General features: G+C 34.6%; 1 protein-coding gene across 1 annotated transcript; it reads right to left on the reverse strand.

The window, feature by feature from the left end:
* Window positions 1-860: 860 nt before the first annotated feature.
* Window positions 861-3,977, reverse strand: LOC114750095 (uncharacterized). The gene has a single exon (XM_028938637.1). It carries the CDS (start codon window positions 3,975-3,977, stop codon window positions 861-863), a length of 3,117 nt encoding a protein of 1,038 aa, XP_028794470.1.
* Window positions 3,978-22,050: the final 18,073 nt, after the last annotated feature.

The following is a 22,050-nucleotide window of genomic DNA, read 5'->3' on the forward strand; positions in this document are numbered from 1 at the left end:
AGATTAGGCGGGTCTCTACCATAAACAGCCTTAAAAGGGGTCATACCAATGGCAGTGTGATAGGCCGTGTTATAGGAATATTCAGCCCAAGGCAAATATTCAAGCCACAACCGAGGGCAATCAAACACAAAGCACTGTAGATACATTTCCAAGCACTTGTTCAAGGCTTCGGATTGACCATCTGTCTGTGGATGGTAAGATGAACTCATACATAGCTCTGTACCATGGAGTTTAAATAGTTGTTTCCAAAAAGAGCTAATGAAGACCTTATCTCGATCTGAGACAATAGATCTAGGAAATCCATGCAGTTTCACCACATTTTGTACAAAACTCTCGGCCACTTGCTGACTAGTGTAGGACTCCTTCAGAGGCATAAAATGAGCAAATTTGGACAATCTGTCAATTACCACAAAGATTACTGAGTACCCTTTTACCGTTGGCAATGATGTGATAAAGTCCATGGCTATGTCTTCCCAAATACCGTTAGGTATGGGGAGTGGGGCTAACAATCCAGCAGGGTGAGTCTGAATATGCTTGGCTTGTTGACAGACTTTACACTGCCTTACAAACATATTAATGTCTTGTCGCATATTGGGCCAATAAAATAGGGCAGCAAGCCATTGGAAAGTTCTATAGGAGCCAGCATGTCCTCCTATGACTGAAGCATGAAACTCTTGCAACAGTTGTTGTATTAATTGGGGATTATCTTGGGGCACTACTACTCTACCTTTCCAGAGTAAAATATCATCTTTTACACTATATTCAGGCATCTCAGCAGGGTCAGCATGGTATCTCTGTACTAAGTCTTGAAGAAAGTCAGAGTTACGTACCTCTTTTGTAATTTCCCCCATTAAATCAGATTATATCCTCACCAAGCCCATATGCGTTATTCTAGACAAGGCGTCAGCTGCTGCATTACTCTTGCCAGGCTTGTATTCTATCGAAAAATCGTACCCCATCAATTTCGGGAGATAAGCTTCCTGCTCAGGTGTTTGTATAATTTGTCCCTTGATATGTTTCAAACTCTCCTGATCTGTTCGAATTATGAAGTGATGGCCAAACAAATAATGTCTGAATTTCGCCACTGCTTGAGTGATGGCATACAGCTCCCTAACATAGGCAGATTGCGCTTGCATCCTAGGAGAGATCTGTTTCGAGAAATAAGCAATAGGGTGCCCATTCTGGCTCAATACTGCACCAATGCCAACTCCAGAAGCATCTGTCTCTAGAATAAAAGTCTTTGAAAAATCTGGCAGGGCTAGGATAGGAGCTTGTGTCAGTGCACTTTTGAGTTGATCAAATGCCGTTTGTGCTTCCGGTGACCAGTGAAAAGCATCCTTATGGAGCAACTTGGTAAGAGGACTGGCCAGATTAGCATATTGGCGAATAAAACGCCTGTAATAGCCTGAAAGTCCTAAGAATCCTCGTAATTGTGTTACTGATTGAGGAGTTGGCCACTGCAGGACCGAATTAATCTTGGTGGGATCCACCTCTACTCCATTGGCTGAAATCACATGTCCCAAGTACTCAACCTTAGTCTTGCCAAATGAACATTTAGAGAACTTAGCAAAGAGTTTATGCCTTGCCATCGCCTCCAAAACTTCTGCCACATGTTGTAAATGCTGTAGCCACGTGGCGCTATATATTAAAATATCATCAAAGAAAATCAATACGAATTTCCTCAGGAATGGTTTGAAGACAGAGTTCATTAGAGCCTGGAAGGTTGCTGGTGCATTGGAAAGTCCGAAGGGCATTACTAACCACTCATACAGTCCCTGATGTGTTCTGAAGGCAGTCTTTTCTCTGTCTGGAGGATGCATGAGGACTTGATGGTACCCAGATCGTAAATCCAGCTTTGTGTAGAACACTGAACCCCCCAACTCATCTAACAATTCGTCCACTATGGGCATTGGGAAAGAGTCTTTTACTGTAACCGCATTAAGGGCCCTATAGTCCACACAGAACCTCCACGTGCCGTCTTTCTTCTTTACTAAAATCACTGGAGCAGAGAATGGACTGGTACTGGGTTGTATGAAGCCATCATTTAATAATTCCTGGACCATCTTTTCTATTTCAGCTTTTTGACTAAAAGGATATCGGTAAGGTCTTACCTTCACTGGTCCGACTCCCTCATGCAAGATAATCCGATGTTCATGCTCCCTGTTCGGTGGAAGATCATGAGGCTTGTCAAACACCGAACTAAAATCTTGTATGATACCTTGTAAGTCAGGATTTATGTCGCCCTTGTCCTCTATGTTAGGGTCGGGTTCCGAATCAAACGTGTTCAGCTCCAGTACATAACATTCTAAGATTGCTTTTGTGTGAACCAACCGTTGTAAATGGTGATACCCTGCCTGGGCAACTACAGCTTGGTTAGTCCTTCTTAAGGTAATAAAATCATCGCCTAGCGCAAACTTGATATAAGACTCCCCAATCGTATAATTGGCAATGTGTGGACCCAAGGTAGCCAGCCAAGACGGCCCAATGACTAAGTCCGACCCAGCGATAGCAAGAACATAAGCAAGGAATTCGAGTTTATACCCCTGAATGTTCACAGCCAAGTTTCTGACCACCCCTTCTCCCCTCATAGCATTTCCATCTCCTATCATTACCCTGACATTCTTCGTCTTCTCGATGGCTAACCCCAAGTGTTGAGCAATTCTAGGGTGTATAAAACTGTCAGAACTGCCCCCATCTAATAATATTTGGACCTCCGTACCTCCAATCACTCCTACGAAGCGGATGGTAGCCTTCCCAGGTGAACCGTGGTAAGCGTGGAGCGAAAGATGGTGAATCGTCATTTCTTCCCCGTCTAAGTCTTCTTTGAGCTCATCAGTCTGCGAATGGGGCTCGTGCCTCGCGTTCTTTTCAAGTTCCTCACATTCAATAAGCATGTATTGCTTATTTGGGCAGCGGTGATTGGGTGTGAATTTGGCATCACAGGTGTAACACAACCCCTTTTCCCTGCGTATCATCATCTCTGCCGGTGACATCTTCTTGACTTGTGACATCGGTTTAACATTCGGAGTAGGGAGTAGCGGAGGCAATGCGTTCTTCGGCCCGACACCTAAAGTGAACGAGCTATTTCCCCCTCTAAAGTTGGACCCCGCAGGATTTGAGCTTGCCTTTGTCTTCAACGTTCCGGCCATTTCCTCATCACAGCGATATATTTTAGCAAGTTCAATCGCCTTTTGCAATGTGGGAGGTCGGCGGGATATTACTTCTCGTTTCACATTTGTTTTCAGACCGCTGGTAAAACAATCAATAAGGGCATCATCCGAAATCCCTTCGGTCCGATTGGCTAAGGCCATGAACTCTCTGCAATAGTCTTCCACTAGGCCTGTATGCATCAGCTTGAACAACTTGGACCTGGGTTTCTCCAACAGTGACGGGCCATACTCTGTCTCAACAGCCCGAGTGAGTGAAGCCCAATTGTGTATCACCTTTGTCTTCTGCAAAAGTTGGAACCAGGGTACGACGTCGCCCTCCATGTTTATGGCAGCCAGAACCAGTTTATGCGGCTCTGGGGTACCATAGTACTCAAAGTACTGTTCTGCCCGGAAGATCCAATGGGAAGGGTCAGTACCACCAAACTTTGGGAAATCCACTTTTACCTGCTTAGAATGATAGTGGTGCTGGTTCCCCCCTGTTCCACCCGAATACATTCCCCCATCGCTATGTTCCACTTCGGTTCTGGATTCCAACGCCAATACCAATTGGTTGAGTCGTTCGATGTTACGATGTTGACTATCTGCTTCTTTACCCAACCCAACTATGGCGGCTTCCATCTTTTCTAACCTTGCATCTGGCGCTCTAGTGAAAGCTTCAATGGCGGCCTCTATCCTGTCTAATCGATTATTCGTGTTGGCTTCCATTTGTTCCATCTTTGCATTCAGCGAGGTCTCGTTCTGTTTCATAGACTCGCTCATGCCCCTCACCTCGGCTTGCAAATCTTTGAATCGAGTTGTTTCCGCCATGTCTCTCAACGAGAGCACCAATGTAATGGACCAAACGGAAATGACAGGTAAATGATATAATCTGGACTGGTATTGATTAATATTCGTGCCTTTACAATACGTAACGTGATAAAATCCAGATATACAATGGTATATTCAGAACCACAGCACAGAAATGGCAATGACACAGAATAATAGAAAGGGAAAAACCACAGAGGGTCCAGGAAGATGTCAGAATTCAGAGGTACGGGAGAGAAGAGAGATTCCACTAATTCCACACACCCACTCTGTACTGGTGTAACCGTTTTTATGCTCGCAGCTTCCAGGTAGCACGCCTCTCACGTGTGCTACGACGTATTCCCACATTGGGGGTGGTTCCCTGCTGTTCACCCGACACGTCAGCATCCTTGCATGTCCTGGTCATCACAGTTTTCAATCCCAAAACCGGATCTCCAATACCATTTTTTGTTTTTTTGGGGGGGTGGGGGATATTAAGCAATCCCAAGTTACCTCCAATCCCTTACACCAAACACGTCTAGCTTAGCTTTCTCCAATCCCACGTATCAGACAGCGCCCAGGTGTTGTTTTGCTTGTACCAAAGACAAAGGTGCTCAAAAGAAGAGCATAACAGCAGTGCAAACACTTGCAAATATGATAATTGGTGAGCCCTAATGGCCACAACGTTAATTCTTCTGTATGCTGGTAGCTTACAACGTCAAAAAGCCAATCAAAGACTCATCATTTTATGGAGAAATTAAATATAGCAGCCCTCAAATACGTTATTATAGAAGCCGATCAGTAGTTTATGGGGCAAATGGAGAAACTATAGATGCCAATTCAAATACCTTTGTTTCAATCGTCTTGTTTACATTTGTCTCACACATTTTATCAATTACAGGGTTCTGAATCAAGCAAATGTCTTCATTTCAACCCCAAAGGAAGCCATGTCCATGCATGGTGACTCCGGAATATTTGACTGACCTATTGCAGAGGGCTACAGTACTGAACACAGTGGGGAATAGGCTTTTCTATGTAGGACTTCCTCCCTGCTTTGAAAATTTGGTCCTTATATGGCTTTCTTGTGTCGTGTAAGTTGTGAAGGTGATCGTGCTTCGTAATCTCCACTTTGTGGCTGGGAATGGGAAACGTAACGCAGGCATGAATGAACTTTGATCTGTACCAAGAGGTAGAATATCAGAGGAAATGCCTGCCTTAGTCTGTGTTTTCCCAGGGAATTTTAGTATCAATTCCGAGTACAAATTATCCCAAATGAGTCGAAAATTATACGCAGTGTGATCGATTAGCGTAATCAAGCCGAATTACTCTGGCATTCTGTTCAAAACTTTGCACACGCTTAAACTGAATTAGAACTTAGAAGGATTACTATTGCTTTTAAGTCTAATCTCCATATGTATATAATCTGGATATTGGACTTCTCAAAATTTGTTTGTGATTCCGCTTTTAGCTTTTGAATCCTCTCATACCATATTGTGTTACTACGAACTTCCGTTGTATTTTCAATTGAGAATGTTGATCACTTTGCAAAATTTCACTTTTTTCTCACATAGATTTTCCAGGAAAACATGGAGGAACTTCACTTCCAAGTTTCTAGCCATATCTTAGTTAATATAAAAGTCTTTGCTACTTATCATGCGAATAATATATTTTCACATCATCGTCTCGAAGTTTACCTTTGATAAACAATTCAAGATTAATAGGGGAAGAAGCTCTGGTAAATATATGAAACAATGTCAAACCAGAATTTATCATTTTTATGTCATTCTACGAAAATATATATAGAGAGACAGAGAGGCAAGCATACATAGGTAGGTACATATACACATATGTAACCACTATACTCCTCTGGTCTTAAATATAAGACCCATTTTGTAGTGTAATTTACACTACAAAATGGATCTTATATTACACTACAAAATGGGTCTTATATTTAGGAGCAGAGGAGTACTTTGAAATTCTGTTTTTTTATATAAAATAATCAAGTAGAGACATCTAAAATTAGAAAATCAAAGTGGCTGAGCAAAAGAAAAAGGGCAAGTTGCCAAAGTTGAGAAGCAGTCATTATGAAGGCTTGGACATACTGTATATTTTATGTCTTTTCATGTATGGTTTTTTTAATGAACTCTGCAAAAAGATTATATTCTTTCTAAGCTAATAATAGACATGGAGGAGTTCACAGGGTGTGGTATTTTTATCCTTTTCTGCGACCAATTACGTGAGCGTGGCATTCTTATCATCTTCGCACGCCAAGAGAGACTGATCATATAAGTTTGGGCCAAGTTGTGTCTTGGATGGTTCATTGTAATCCTCCAATCCTTAATATAAGACTTATTTAACTAATTTGATTACATTAAAAAAGTTAGCTAAATCAGTTAATTATAAGAAATATGACATGTTTTTTCTAAAACACCATGATCATCTTTCTTAATATCCTCTCTCCTTCTTCTACTTGATTATGGTTGAGAGAGATCAATAGGAGTAATTTAGAAAAAATTAATAAATATGAGAAATAGATCTTATAGTTAGAACCAAAATCAACTCAACAATTAGGTCTTATATTAAAGACCAGAGGAGTAATTGTTTGAACCATTGCTTAGTGCGGTTTTAGTTACTTTCTATAGTTACAAATGAGCATGCACATCAAATTTTTTTCATTAAATATTTAACAAAAGATGTGTTATTCACTGATTAATATGTAAATAAATTAATGAGTTTTATTAGGAGGTAAATGATCCGATGTTTAATTTATGACGGTAGCGTGATTTTCTGTTTAATCATATTGCATTGAAATTTAAGCAGACGTTTTCTAGACTTATAACATTTATCTCGAAAACATGAAAACCTCAAAGCATGTAATATAATTTACTCTAAACGTACCTACATATATTTCACACTTTGAAAGGTGTACATACATACGTACAAATATACTTACACGTCTTAATAATTTTGAAGTCCAGTTGGAATCAGGTTTAGAGTTACTTATAAGCACATTTCATATAAGTCAAAACAAAACTCCTCTCATATACTTATCTCGTATTTTATAAATTATAATTGAAAAGCTATTTAAGCTACGAAGGTTTGGGAGGGGGCAAGTAACGGGTGTGTCCAAGAGTATGGTCCAATGTTGTAGTGCTAAGTGACAATAGTATGGGAAGAGAGACTTTTGTTTTTATACGACACTCTAATATTTTCGGTAAAATAGATAAATACTAAAGACAAAATACTTGATATCTTATATTTAACATCAAATTAAATCTCCAACTAATTCTTATATAAAGATAGGATGTGGTATCATTTTATAATTTAAATAAATTATTTGGAAGAAAACAATTAGTATAGAAGATAAAATGGATTATGATACTATCTTCGGTTCTTAACATAAGAGCTTGTTTGATTTTCAATTTGGTTCTAAATATAAGACAAATAACTAAGTTAACAAGCTTTCTTAATCTATTTGAATTAGTCAACTGGCATTTATATTAAGAATCAAAAGTAGTACTATACTACCTCTGGTCCTTAATATAAGACCGCGTTTGACTTTTATTTTGGTCCTAAATATAAGACCTCAATCCATTTTGTCTCTAATATTTATGTATTTTTTTCAAGATAGTCCTTCTAACAATAGTAGTTCTAGCCAATACACTTGATTAGCAAAGATATTTTAGGAAAAACAATACCTATTTATTACAAATAACTAAATCAACTTCTTTTTTTAATCTCCTTAAATTAGTCAACTAACTCTTATAATTAGGACCGGAGGTAGTATTTATGATATAATATCTAACTACGTGACTAGAGCAAGGATCGGAGAATGTACTCTTCATTGTGGTTCTTTTATACTACATTCTATCCTTAATATAAAAGCTAGTTTGACTTTTATTTTGGTCTTAAATATAAGAATCCAATCCATTTTGTTTCTCATATTTATCTATTTTTTTCTTAAAGTAGTTCTTGTAATAATAATAATTCTAATTAATACACTTGATGAGTGAGGATATTTTAAAAAAAACAACGACTGTTTATTATAAATGACTAACTTAACTAATTTCTTTAATTTACTCAAATTAATCAATTACTTCTTATACTCAGAACCGAAAGTAGTGCGTGTATATGAAATAATGCGGTGCGGCGAAGGGTATGGGCGGTGGAAAGTTATGTGACGGGGGCATGGGAAGAGCGATGGGTTTGTAGAAGCCAAGTTGGGTGATAAGGATATATATTGGGATCGCAGTCACTATAATACAATGCGTTGTGCTTTCACGAGAGGCACCAAAAGGGACATATGTCCCCCGTACCCTCTTCTCAGTGGATACAATCATGTGCCTCTGCCTTAATATATGGGTCCCACTCCCTCCTTTCATCCATATCTCGGTGCTAGACAGCTTTATATATCATTGCCTTCCTCTTCATCTTCAATTCAATTTGTTGGCTTATTTATATGCTTTGTTCTCTGCATCTTTTAGTACTACTTTCTTTTGCTTTTTCACCCCTGTCCTATTCTTCCATCTCTAATCGTTATCATCATATTTAAAATAATGGAATAATATATTTATATATATATATATAGACACACCCATACATATACACACATATCGTTAGCAAGAAAGCTCATAAATTTAATTTCTTCTTTCGCTGAAATTCAAATACATTCTCTTGAATGCTTTTCCTCCTATTTTTTGGCATATGCTAAAGAATTGAACATAATATTTCAATTTGAGAAGTATATTAAGGCATTATATCTTGGCTAATTAGACCAAATTAACTTATATATATTTATATCCATACTTAAATTAATTTTTTAATATCTTTAATTTAGATTTGCACATATGCTATATTCAAGAATTTCTTAACAAATTTTTTAATTCATAAATATTAAAGTATTGATTATATGCAAGTATCCGATCAGCTAGACATTCTAGTGTGTACATATGAATCGAAGAAGATTCAGCAATTCTCACTCAGCAATTTCAATATTTGAATAACATATATTTTTTTAAAATATTAATGCAAAATTGGCAAAGGATAATGATGTTTAATGTTCTTAGCTAGGAATAACTTTGTCTACAACGTTTCAATTAATTCTTAATTATCAAATTCAACATGCAGTAATTATGGAGACAGAGTCCATTCGTCCGCGGTCCACCTACCAACGACGTAACTAAATAACATAAATTAGTTGGATTCCATGCATTTACACTAAGATCCTGATAGTGATTGTGAGTATATTATAGTCCACAATATTTCAATTTTATTTCATGTCTCTTTCCAGTCAAATTATAAATTAATAGACATGAAAGCAATATATATGGATTAATAATTAACACATGTTTCGCATAAGGTTTTTTGTCTCGTATTGTAAAATGGTTTCGGAAGCTAACTACGATTAATGGACACTCTAGCTTAATAATAAGAGCCCAACTTTGCCGACATAGATACATGGCGAGGCACGTCGTTCTGGATAAATTCGATTCTTGTTTGTAATTTAGAATCTTAAAATGTTCTCAATTCATTGGATAACTCCTATTCCTCATACACATGTACATCCATGATGGGGTTTCACTTTGCATTTTTTATGTTGTTTACCTTTTTGCATTTGATTAACTTACTGTTGTTCAAGATCAACGATTATTAACCATTGGTACTTTCAAAGTAAATGATGAGACTTCATCCACTAATTAATGCAATTACTCTTCACTAGAATGCAAGTCCCATTATAAAATGACACTGTCTCCGGTCTTTAATATAAAACCTAGTTGACTAATTTAAAAAAAATTAAGAAAGTTACTAAATTACTTTAAAATTTTCATATATGAATATATGTATCATTTTTTTCGGGTTAATTTGTTTTACTTGTAAATTAATATATAATTTAATGATACATATTAGTATTTTAGAGAGATCATGTAATATATGTTATAACTAAGTAATTTAGTAACTTTCTTAATCTTTTTAAATTAGTTAATTGAGTCTTATATCAAAGATCAGGGATATTACTATGCATATATTGTGTGTCTTCAATAAAATCTGCATATGCGCCCACACATATATATTATATATCACCCTCCATGCGTCCTTCATTTCAGGGATTCCATTTTTCAATTTGTCAAAAAAAAAAATCAGATTCTATCCTATAGCTTTTCAATAAAATATATATAGGTGCTTGATGAAGTCGAAAAACAACAATATTATATATCTCTTTGTACACAGTTTACTCAGTTCCAACTAAGACTTAGAGCTTGTTTGGCTCAGCGTTTCAGGGCCAATAAACGGCTTATAAGCTTGAAAAGCCCGATTGCAAATTTTGATACTGTTTGGTTGAGCAATTAGACAATCTGACTTTTGTATGAAAAGCTACAATAAGATATAAGCTAAGGGTGTGTTTGGAATCACATCTGGATTTTCAAACTAACTTCTCTACCGGCAAAAAAAGCTTTTTTGATTTGGGACGTGTTTGGAATCACATTTTTGCAATCTGACTTCTATCACTGAAACAGACTTAGGGCCCATTTGGCATCACGTTTGAAGGCCCAATCGTGCGTTTCCATCTGGCTTCTCATGTGGCTGCGTTTTTAACATGTTTGGATTCACAGTGGGCTAATCTGACTTTTGAGCCTCAGATGGACTTCTGGGAGAAGTTGATTTCGGGTGCTTTTTTTTTGGATGCTGGTGCGTTTGAGAAAACCATTGGAATGTTTATTAGAGTGTTAAATATTTTTACCTCCTTGACCCTCTGCATGATTTTTCTCTCACGACACACGCACTCTCATTAGCTAAACAGGGAGGCTCGCGACTTGCTACCATAGCTCCGCCGTGCGCCCTCCGTCTCCGGCCGTGTCTCCGCCGTGGTCCACCGTCTCATCATTTTGGGTCTTGTGTGGGAGTGGATCGATGAGGTGTTCTTGTTCGTGCAGTTCGTCTGGTCTTCTTATTTGAACACGATCTAAAGCTAAACGGAGCCTCGCGACGTCTTCTGCCATAACTCCGCCGTGCACTCTCCGTCTCCCGCCGTGGTCCACCGTCTCATCGTTTTGGTTCTTCCAGTTCGTCCAATTGTTCTTCTTCTTCCTCCTCTATTTCGTTGCAAACCAGCATCGCCATCAGTTGTTGCCGCCGCCGCATCACGAATTGGGTGCAATTAGGTGGACTAGCTTCAACGAAACTCAATTTCGTGACCCTCAGTGCATTCAAGAAGTAACCAGGACGGTGAAGAAATGGGATGTTTGGGGGTTTGGAGAAGAGGAGACCCAAGACGGTGACTCCGGTGTTTGATGTATCGTATTTGATTTATAATTTATATCTTTATCCATTACATATATTTAATTAAGTATTTTATTATTTTTCAATTTCTTTCTAATATAACTTAAATTTTTTATTTTTAATAATTTAATTTTTAATACTTCATTTAAAATGTTCACATTATATATATAATTTTTTTCTTATAATAAATTAAATTTCTTTATTTTTAATAATTTTATCTTCCTTACTTCTTAAAAAATAGTCAAATTATATATATCTAATATTAGATATATACTATTTAATAAAATTCATGTCCTTTTAAGTCATTTTACATCCAACTTACTTTTATATTTATCATCCAAACAAGTTTCAACTTCTCAAACTGACTTTTTTTCAAAATCCAATCCAAACATAAATCACATTACCCTATCTGACTTTTACTCAATCTGACTTCTGTAGAAGTCAGATTGAAAAAAAGTTACTTCTGCCACCGCTATCCCAAACACACCCTTATACAATAAGCTCAAAGAAGCTACTTTTATCTAATCTGACTTCTGTAAAAGCCAGATTGAAAAAAAAATTACTTTTCCACCGCTAATCCAAACACACCCTAAAATTAACAACTTATGACTTATAGCTTTTGAAACATGGAGAGAGAAAAAGTTAAGAAATTTATTACCTCCTTTGGTTCTTACTATAAGCCTCAAATAACTAATTTACAGATAACAAAAAATTAGTTAAAATTAGTTGAAAGTAATAAATAAGTTAGAAATATATTTTTATTTTTAAATATGCTCCTAGAACTATACTTTTATTTTTAAAATTTTTTTATGATTTCTCTAAAGTTTTAAAATTTAATTCACTCGTTAAATTTGACTTCTTCATATTAAATTATTTTAATTTCATTGTATCATGTGAAATCAATTTAATCATGTTTCATTATTTATTAAAACTCATACCTATTTTGGTCATTTTACAACCAAACTTACTTTTACTCAATTATAATCCAAACAACTTTTTACCAATCTCACTTTTGCAAACTAGCTTTTCTGAATCCCAATCCAAACACAATTCAGCTTATTCAATTTAGTTTTTACCCAATTTTACTTTTTCAAAAGCTACTTTTTCAATCACTGATCCAAACAAACCCTTAAACTCGATTAGCAAACCTTCGAGGCAACTAAAGTTTATTACATATACACATAAAATCTAAATAAGACTCATTGTCGCAATTTGGGGAAAATATGTGTGGCGCGCAATAAGTCTTGGATATATAAATATATATTCAAAAAATAGTAATTTAATTTAAGAATCATGCAATCATAAAAACCTGAATAAAGCGCGTCAGCATCAAAGTGGTTTTCGGGGGCTCACATGGCAATGGCCAAACATGAAGCCATAGACATGGGACATGTACATGAACATAATTACCGCCCTACACATATAAAAAGGCCAGTACATGAAAGATTCTCCGTCTGTCAAATCTCTACCATAAGAGCAATGGATGACAAGAAAGGAAAGCACGTGGGCCCCAAATCTCTGCAGTTGGTCCCCCATTTTCCATACCCAATTAAGCAAAAGGTTTTGGAACGATTTTGCGACATGGCGGTGGTGACTTTTTGCAGCACTATGGCTTTTAATTTGCAAGTAAGGCCACGTCCCTGTTTTGCAATTCTGGTGCTTATTGTATCTGCACCATATAATTAATATCACTAACCTTGGCATCGATTCTCTATATATACACAAATTAAACACAATGATTCGATCACAAACTTAATCGCTGCATATGACTAAGACGGACTTGCATGAAGAGGCAGAGAGTGTAGTGCAGCCAAGGATGACTTGCCGGAGATCTATGTATTGATTGTAATAATGAATGGCCGGCAAGTTGTCCTTGGCTATGTTAGGCTCTCTTCTTTCTCATGTAAGTACAAACCATTAGGCTGAGCTGAGTATTTGTCATCAGATTCGAAAATCCTACCTTCTTCCTTGAGTTTTGAGGTAAAGAGATCGTAGTGCAGTCTCTGATCGATCGGAGTTATGTTTTGTTTAATTATTTGCTGCTATAAACAGAAGCCTGATTTAGATTCTGATAAAATACAAGGTATGGAATTAGAATTTCACTCTGAAATTTAAGATTCTGATGTGGGGTTATTGGGATCTCGGAGTCTCAAACTCATGAACGATAGCTTTTGGATTTTAGCTCTCCCAAATTATAGGTTGCAATCATATGTGTTGATGCATGTTGTTTTCATTTTGGTGAAGCAGGTTCTTCTCTCTGTGATGGCAGACAAGTTTTGATTCAGACAAACATTGCAAAGAAGGAAGTTCAGTTTAAGTGGATCTGGGTTTGATTAGAATATATGTGTGAGGAAGTTTCTGTTGCTTATCATTTGAAAGTTGGTTATGTAGTTTTGACTGATCTTGTGAGGACTGAAGAATAATGAAAGTGTGTTCGCGGGAATTAAAAAGGACAAAACTGGTAACCTTGTCAATCAAATGGAATAGTTTTTGGTTTGGTTATGTGTGAAGTGAACATAGCCATGTGCGAGAGAAACAACATGCTGATCTTTTCGTACGTGCCAACTCTCTTCAATCCGTAGTGGGCCAACACTTTCTCACAACTTGCCTTCTTTTTCTTTTCCACCCCATTGTGGCTACACACACGCAAAACACGATCCTTTTATAAGGAATCAATTTCAGTGCTTTACGCTTTGTTTTTTAATCACTTTTTTAACTTCATTTTGAATTGGTTAGATTAAATTTTGACGTTCGAACTATATTTACTTATTTGACCAGCAGATAACAGAACATGGAAGATTACGCAGTCACATACACATATTAAGGCTCGATGCTGTTATGAGTCTCACCACAATAAGTCTCACATGAGAAGTGCGGTTCATAATTTTTTTTTCCTTTTGATATCAAGTGCGGTTTATGGGTCTCACCTTTTTGAGATGTGCTGTGTCTTTGGACTTGTAGTACTGTTATTTTCATTGAGACACCAATACCACAAAGATGGCTACTCATAAAAGTTTTGATTGGCAAGAGGTTGAGTGAAGTGTGAATGAAGTGTCGGGGAGAAAAGAACAAGTAAAAGTAAATTGTTGAGTCTCACGTTCACTTGAAAAGGGGACTATATATATATATGTATTTTGTTTTTGTTTACAAATATAAATATATGTATTCATAAGTCATACATTGCCCTCCAATCCAATTAACCAGTCTTTTGGTTCTTTCCTTTGAACTTATTATTGTAATAAACACTTACGGGTTACTGCTTTTGACTCAAATCCTTCAACTAAAGCATTTTTTCCTCTTCTCAAGTGTTTGATGTTAACTTATAATACAGTAGTTGGCCACACTTATGGAAAAGTAAGGAAAATAATAATAAATAATTAACAGTTGTGCTTTGTTTTGATTATATATACACATATATGATGATTAAATTATACAACGTCTAATCATCAAGAAGACAATCTAAATCGAGTCAAAATCTACTCGAGTTTGTATTCTTAAAATAACACAATTGATGGCCTAAAATATTGTTGAAGAAGTATATATATATTATTTTTACCAAGGATGAAATGGTACGTAAGATCTAAATATAAATCAACAATCCTTTAATTTCAAATTATAATTAAATAAGTTCATTTCATATATTAATATTAATATTCCATAAGTATTTTAGAATTTTGGTAGCTAGAGTTTCCCGAAAGTTGGACCTCTGACTCATTCTACGGCTCTTTTTGGACCTCTAATTAACAAAGCATACTGTGGATTTGATGGATTTCTATTTACGTTTTATGCAAATTTGATTTTATCCTTTCAAACACCAACCCAAACACAGTAAAACTGACTGGTCAAAGTTTGGTAAAAAAAAATTTCGCCATCAGCCTAGCTAATTAGTCTATTTAACTAACAAATTAAAATGCTAATACTATGATTTAAATTATGCGCTTCCGAAATTTCTGTAATTTATTTACTTTAAAAAGTTCACTTTCAGGCTTTCAGCAACTTGTCTTCAAGAAAATTTTTGGTCATCATGATAAAAAACAAACCGCAACTAAAATCTTTATAATAATTTTTCATGATGGAAAAAAGGCTGTCCCTGAAAGAAGACAAAAAAGCATCATTAAAAGCCTACCCGAAAAAAAAAAGTTTAAAATTATTGGTCTTGGTTTAATTTTTTAAAACTATTGGTCTTATACTTGTTAAGCACGATTTCACCTCTTTATTTCGCTCATTTAATAAATCAATCAAATTCAGTAACAAATTTCACAATTTACTCCATAAGGTTGAGATATAAAAAAAGATGAAAAAGAATCAAAGCAAAGGGAAATTAGAAAACAAGGTTCAAGCTCAGTAAAAGTTCCTTAATAGCTTTAATATACTCATGCATCTGTTGGCAAAAAACAATCTTTAATTAAGCATCTCTTTCGTGGAAAGAACCACTCTAATGGCGGCCTAACTCATTTATTGCATTTCATTAAGCTAAAGTATACTTTTAATCCTTTAATTTTACACAAGGTTTTATTTTGGTCCCTTAACTTGAAAAAGTAAATTTTTAGTTCTCTAAACCTAAAACTGTTAACAAAAAATAATAATATTAAGCTTTTGAATGCTAATAAAATAGTACTAAATACTAATATATTAAGTTTAATATTCAAAACAATTATGATTATTATAAAAATTCATCATTTAAGACTAACAATTTTGGTGTTAAAGAACTAAAAGTATACTTTTTAAAGTTAAGAGATTAAACTGAAACCTTATATAAAGTTAAAGGACCAGATGTATACTTTAGCCCATTTCATTATAATCAGAAAAGTTTACATATGGCAATGGCAAAAGCAAAAAAAAAAAAAGTTTGCATATGGATTCCATTAATTACTGGATGAGCCTCGGTCTAATCCCAATAATCCTAAACCAGCCTCACCTTCGCTGGTTTAACCCATCATTTATAATAAATTATTATCCTCAGGAATAATGAATTTAAGGTCATGCATTTTGAGGAAATTCAGATTAGGAAAGTACGTAAACTTCGTGCAACTTGTGATTCCATGCATTAAAGAGTTAAAAGTGACCCAAATATATTTCTTTTCTTTTCTTGGGACAAAAAGGGGGATCCATTAAGCATTGTTCGTTTAATTTTGGAAATTTCAAACATCATTTTTCAGTTACATAATTCAGATTTTTCCCTACTTATATATATATAGCTAGTATAATTTGATTTAATTCGACCATTAAGCATTGTTCGTTTAATTTTGGAAATATCAAACATTATTTTTCAGTTTCATAATTCAGATTTTTTTCCCTACTTAATATATAGCTAGTATAATTTGATCTAATTCAACCCGCCCCAACAAAATTTTCATTCAAATTCAAACCTAATGTTGATGTACTATTTCACAACTTCACATGCATTTCCATTCAATTTAGTGTATTGTTCTACTCAAAAGACCTGACAGCAGGGGATCATTAATGCAAAATTATTGAAGTATATATTCCTTGAGGATCATTGTCTCCTTATAATTGTCAACTAATATATAATATTAGGTGGATTAATTAAATCCTAGGGTTATAGGGCAAGGGTAGAGGAGGGGTGTGGTAATGTCGCTAAACTTTAACTTGCCGTCTGCCGACGCACACATGCAAGGTTAGATACATTTGATGATGCTAATCAATATAGAAATTAATTAAAATCTTAATTAAAAAGCTGTTCAAATCGGGCCGGTGGACAATTTCTACTATTATGCACACATGACCATGCATGATTTGATTTTTACTTTGCTTTTGAGGATATTTTTGTTGACTAATTTGGCTTGCTGCTGCCAAACATGGGCAATTAATTAATGTACCATGCTTCTTTTTGTCTGTCATATATTCAGGGTTGAAATGAAACTTTATATACAGTCGTCCCATGTTCTATGTTTTAACTTTTTTTTTGGGAAAAATTTCACCTTTTTCGTGATTTTTCTTTAATTATCAATCATGGTTCTCAAAATTATATTAACTCGACCAATAAATTAATAAATCGATGGGATATTAAAAAAATAATGAACCAATTAAATTCAATCAAATGTAGGAACTAAAGGTGACAAATTTGTTTTGCTTGGTGAATATAATGCATATGATTTAGAAAGTATATATCTTAGGAGCTTACCGATTATATATTTGGTTGAAATTAAGAACTAAACGAAGATGGAGACAAGCAGGAAATCAAATTAAATGGGAAAAACGTTAATGTCTAGTTTTAATGTAGGTTTAATTTATGTGTTTTGAGTAACTCGAATTAAGTGAAAGCGGTTAGAAGTTTTTAAAAAAGAAGTAAAAATGCAATAGCTGATATTTGTCACGTTTGGAACAAAATTCTCAGAAAAATACCCAATTCATGACCGTATTCCTTGTTAGGACCTGCACGTTGTTATATATAACAATTTAAATAGCCAGTAAAAAGAACATATTGATTAACGTATTCAAAGCTACTTAATTAATGAAATTATTATTGTAAACTCTTCATACAGAAGTCTTTTAACCATAGAAGTAGTAATGATAATATGTGTGTGTGTGTGTGTGTGTGCTGACTAAATATAAAATCGAACAGGTTGAAAATATTTGCACCAAAAAAATTTTGAATTTTTTTTTTTGAAATGCTTTGAAAATTTTATCTACGGAAAGTGGAAGTTAGAAGCCTACCAACTTGAGAAACATGAAAATAAGGACATGTCCTGTCAATCAATAAGTAACATGCATTAAAATAATGCTCTTTTTAAAAAGCGAAATCTTTTGGTAATAAAGCACAAACAAAGTAGGGGGAAAAAGTTGAAGAAATGATACGAAAATGACATCAAAAGGGAACATCATGATATAAATTTTAGCCACAACTCATATTACTATTAAACCCTCATTGATCGATGCTTCACTGACTTGATTCCATTTTTAGATAAGTCATCACGAACTCCTATCTTTTATTTCTCTATAAATTATTTGATAACTAGAAACTGTGAAACAACACTTACACATGAGTTATTTTCCTTGCTAATTCTTTAGTTTCAACGGGCATTCAAACTTTTTTATTAATCAACCGAGGAGACAACCGTTCGATTTATACATAGTTTAAAATCAATTTTTGAATACCGTTTGATGATTCCAAATAAAGTAATAAAACTGAAAACGATGGATGCATGTAAGTAATAAAAGAATGACCAGCAATTCTTAAAATAATCATCTGTAATCATCATTTTTAAAGCTATAACCTTATAAATGTCGATTCCTAGCTAATAAAAAAAATTAATAATTTAATCCAGGCCTCTAAATGTCATACATATGTCGTCTCTAAACAATAATATCATTATTCTTTTGTTCTTTCCGTCAGGCCATGGGTAATGAAAGCTAATCTTCCCACAATAGGAAAATGTGATGCCATATGCGGTTCTAATAATAAAATATATGCTTTTGAATAGAAAAAATTATCACTTGGCCAAGAAAGATTCTCGCGAATCATCAATACTGAGAATAGGTATGGATGACAGAAAAGAGGAGTGGAGGGCCCTAAACTATAGGGGGTTGGTCCCCAATCTGCGATACCCAATCAAGTAAAGAACTTGGAAGGACATGGCAATAAGGCGGTGTGACTTTATTGCCTTTTGGTTGGCAAGTAAGGCCGCTTACCATAAGTCCAACTTTAGGAATATCTCTGTAATCCACCTTTATTTTACATTATCACTGATCTGGCTGGAGATTCCTATTCCTTTTATATACGTATAAAATTTTGATCCTAATTCTCTTCCTCTTCTTCTCTCCCTCCCTCCCCCTCTCTCTCGCTACCTTATATATATATATGTATTGTAGACACCCACAGACATAGACACTACACAAACTGTGAGATTGCGGCGAATAGCCTGAAAGGGACTTGCATGAAGAGGAGGAGAGTGTAGTGCAGCCAAGAATGACTTGCCGGAGGAGCTCTATATATGACAGCCGCATTTATATTCAATATTGCCGGCAAGTTTTTTCTTGGCTATATTAGGCTCTCTTCTTTCTCATGTCAGTACCACCATTAGGCTCTCTAGCTATATAGCTATATACTTCCAAACCACTTCTTCCTTCCGCACATATATATATATATAGAGGTAAAGGAAATTTTGTTGCAGCTTCTGATCCTTAATTATACATGCCATTTCATTTCGTGCTATAAGCCACGATCAGATCCGTTTGTGCGTATCTGTGTGTGCTGTTTTAGTTTACATGAAGACTCAGATTGAGTTTGTTTTGTATATGTTGTACATGTTTTGTTACAGCAAAGATTTTGGAATTGAAGAAATAGGAACTTTGCTTAGAATGTGACGTGTTTTTGTATTGGTGATAAGTTATGTTTTTTTTTGGGGGGGGGGGGGATATGAAATCGACAGTTTTAAGGAAAAGAAAACATTTGGCTTGGAGGTCTGAAGTCGAAGTCTGATCTGTTTGTGTTGGAGACATCTCTTCCAGTGTAATGTCACAAAACAAAAGCTTGGTAATAATATTATGGTGGATATTACCATTAATTTGAAAGATTTTGATTAGAAACGAGATTTTGAAAATGTGGGATTACAGTGAACAGACTTTGCAAACTTTGTCAAAGTGAGAATTATGGTTGTTGGGACAGATTTGTCTGCGAAGACTGTCCATTCCCATGTGCGTGTGCAGGGACCACCGAAGGGAACATAAAATTTGAATTTCTTAACATCTCATTTAAACCAGTCAATTATAAAATCTAACAAGTCAAATGTGATGTACTACCTCCTCTTGTCTTTAATATAAAACTTCACTTGATTTTTATTTTAGTTCTAAATATAAGACTCCAATCTATTTTGCCTCTCATGTTTATCCATTTTTCCCCTCAAAATAGTCCTTCTAATAATATTAATGATAATTCTAACTAATAAACTTGATTAGCAAGGATATTTTAGGAAAAACAATACCTTTTTATTATAAATAAATAACTTAACTTATTTTTTTAATCTACACAAATTAGTCAACCAGTTTTTATATTTAGGACCGGAGATAGTATATGCACATATGTCTCGCATGTTCTTCAAAATCTGATACGTGAAATTTTTTGGTACCCAGCTAGCCTTTCCAATCTCCAGAGTGGACCAACCTTAGATATGTCTGCTTCTTCTTTTCTGACCTTCAAAAACTTTAATTAATAATGTTATTCTTAAGCTATGAATAATCCAACTTATTTTTATGAACAAACAGATTACAAGGATCAGTTCTTCAAACTTTCCACTTTTTAGCTTATGTAGGTTTCCTTCCTAATTCCTAGTTTACTTCAACTTCTACATAGTAATTTAAGCTTCAACAATATAATGTAAAATAATCAGTATTTAACCATGCACCAATTTGTGCAATTTTTTATTAGTGTAATTTGTTTTCATATATTTTATTGAACTCCCAGCAATTTTTTCCTTTGTAACTATTTCTGCACATAGTTTATAGAATTTACCTGTTACAAAAAATAAATATATTTTAAAATGTTTTTATTATTATTTGTTCTGTTCAAGCGAAATGGATATATAGCTTGCCCCAATAAATAAACAACTTTTTCTTTATACATCTTTATTAATTTTATATTAGTTTATGCAGATATTATTTTTTGATAAAACAAATATTTTTAAAAAAAATTTCTTGACGTACAATAAGAATATATTTAAGCCAACTTACAAATTATATACCAAAAACATTCTCCCTGAAAAAAAAAAATCGAAAAGATTCTCATATTGTTAATAGGATTAATATCCACATGATGATGAGATACTAACTTCCTTCTCACCACCTAAATCAACATTTGTGACTTAACGATAATATATTTCTTGCTTTTTTTAAGTGAAATTATACTTCTTGCTTATTATTGTGAAGTAAATGACGATGTATATCGTCACCAAGAGGGGAAAAAAAACTAAAACTGAAATAACATTAAGGTAACCGTAAGCTTTATGATGTTTATTAAGTTTTTGCCGGGGCATCATTATTCGACATCAATTTTTTGTCGAAATATTTTTACGTTGAAAAAAAATTCCGGGCCCTGCAAGTGGCGTGGTCTACTTAACAAGAATCTGGGCCTATGGCTTACTTCATTACCTTTCACCAAAGAAAAAACCCGTAATTACGCAGACTTGGCCCAGAAGCTTCAACCGTTTAACCCTTAAAATAATTATAGAATATTCATGGGGTCTCACGACTCCTTGTTAAAATAATGATTTGCTTAAACTTAATTATATAATTGGATCGGACAATTCAAATTTAAATATAAACAGTTCAGAAGAGGCCCTATGCATTAAAAATTATAGGCAAACCCTCTAATTTAACTTCATCCTATGGATGATCTTTTAATGGAAGAAACAAGTGAAGACTATCCAATTGGTCGACCATATATTTCTAACAATTGATTCCTTAACTAGAACAAATTCACAGCACATATGATCAACCATGTGAATATCATACCGAGATTCCTAATTAAATAATAAATTTGTCCCTAATCCCTCTGCGGGACAAGTAGACGATATATAATTTGACCCGGGAATTTAGTGTCCCTAAATATATTTTAAATTGATCTTTCTATTTTTATTCTCATTAAATATATGCCACTTATTATCTCTCATGCATTTTATTTACAAATAAGGATATAACTGAAAGAAATGTGTATATATCTTACACATTCATTACTTTTAACTAAATGTAATGTGATTTTGATAGTTATTTCTTATAATAAGAAACTTGGGAGCATATCCCAAATTACTAACGTGGTTTTGTTTATTTTATGACATTAGAATAAAAATATCCTCTCTGTTTT

This window comes from Neltuma alba, unplaced genomic scaffold (assembly GCF_004799145.2).
Source record: "Neltuma alba isolate B1F8T4 unplaced genomic scaffold, ASM479914v2 tig00006323_pilon, whole genome shotgun sequence".
Taxonomy (NCBI): Eukaryota; Viridiplantae; Streptophyta; class Magnoliopsida; order Fabales; family Fabaceae; genus Neltuma; species Neltuma alba.

What these genes read in the sequence shown, in the direction of transcription:
- LOC114750095 (XM_028938637.1), bottom strand. Translation starts at nt 3,977, where the DNA reads ATGGCGGAAACAACTCGATTCAAAGATTTGCAAGCCGAGGTGAGGGGC.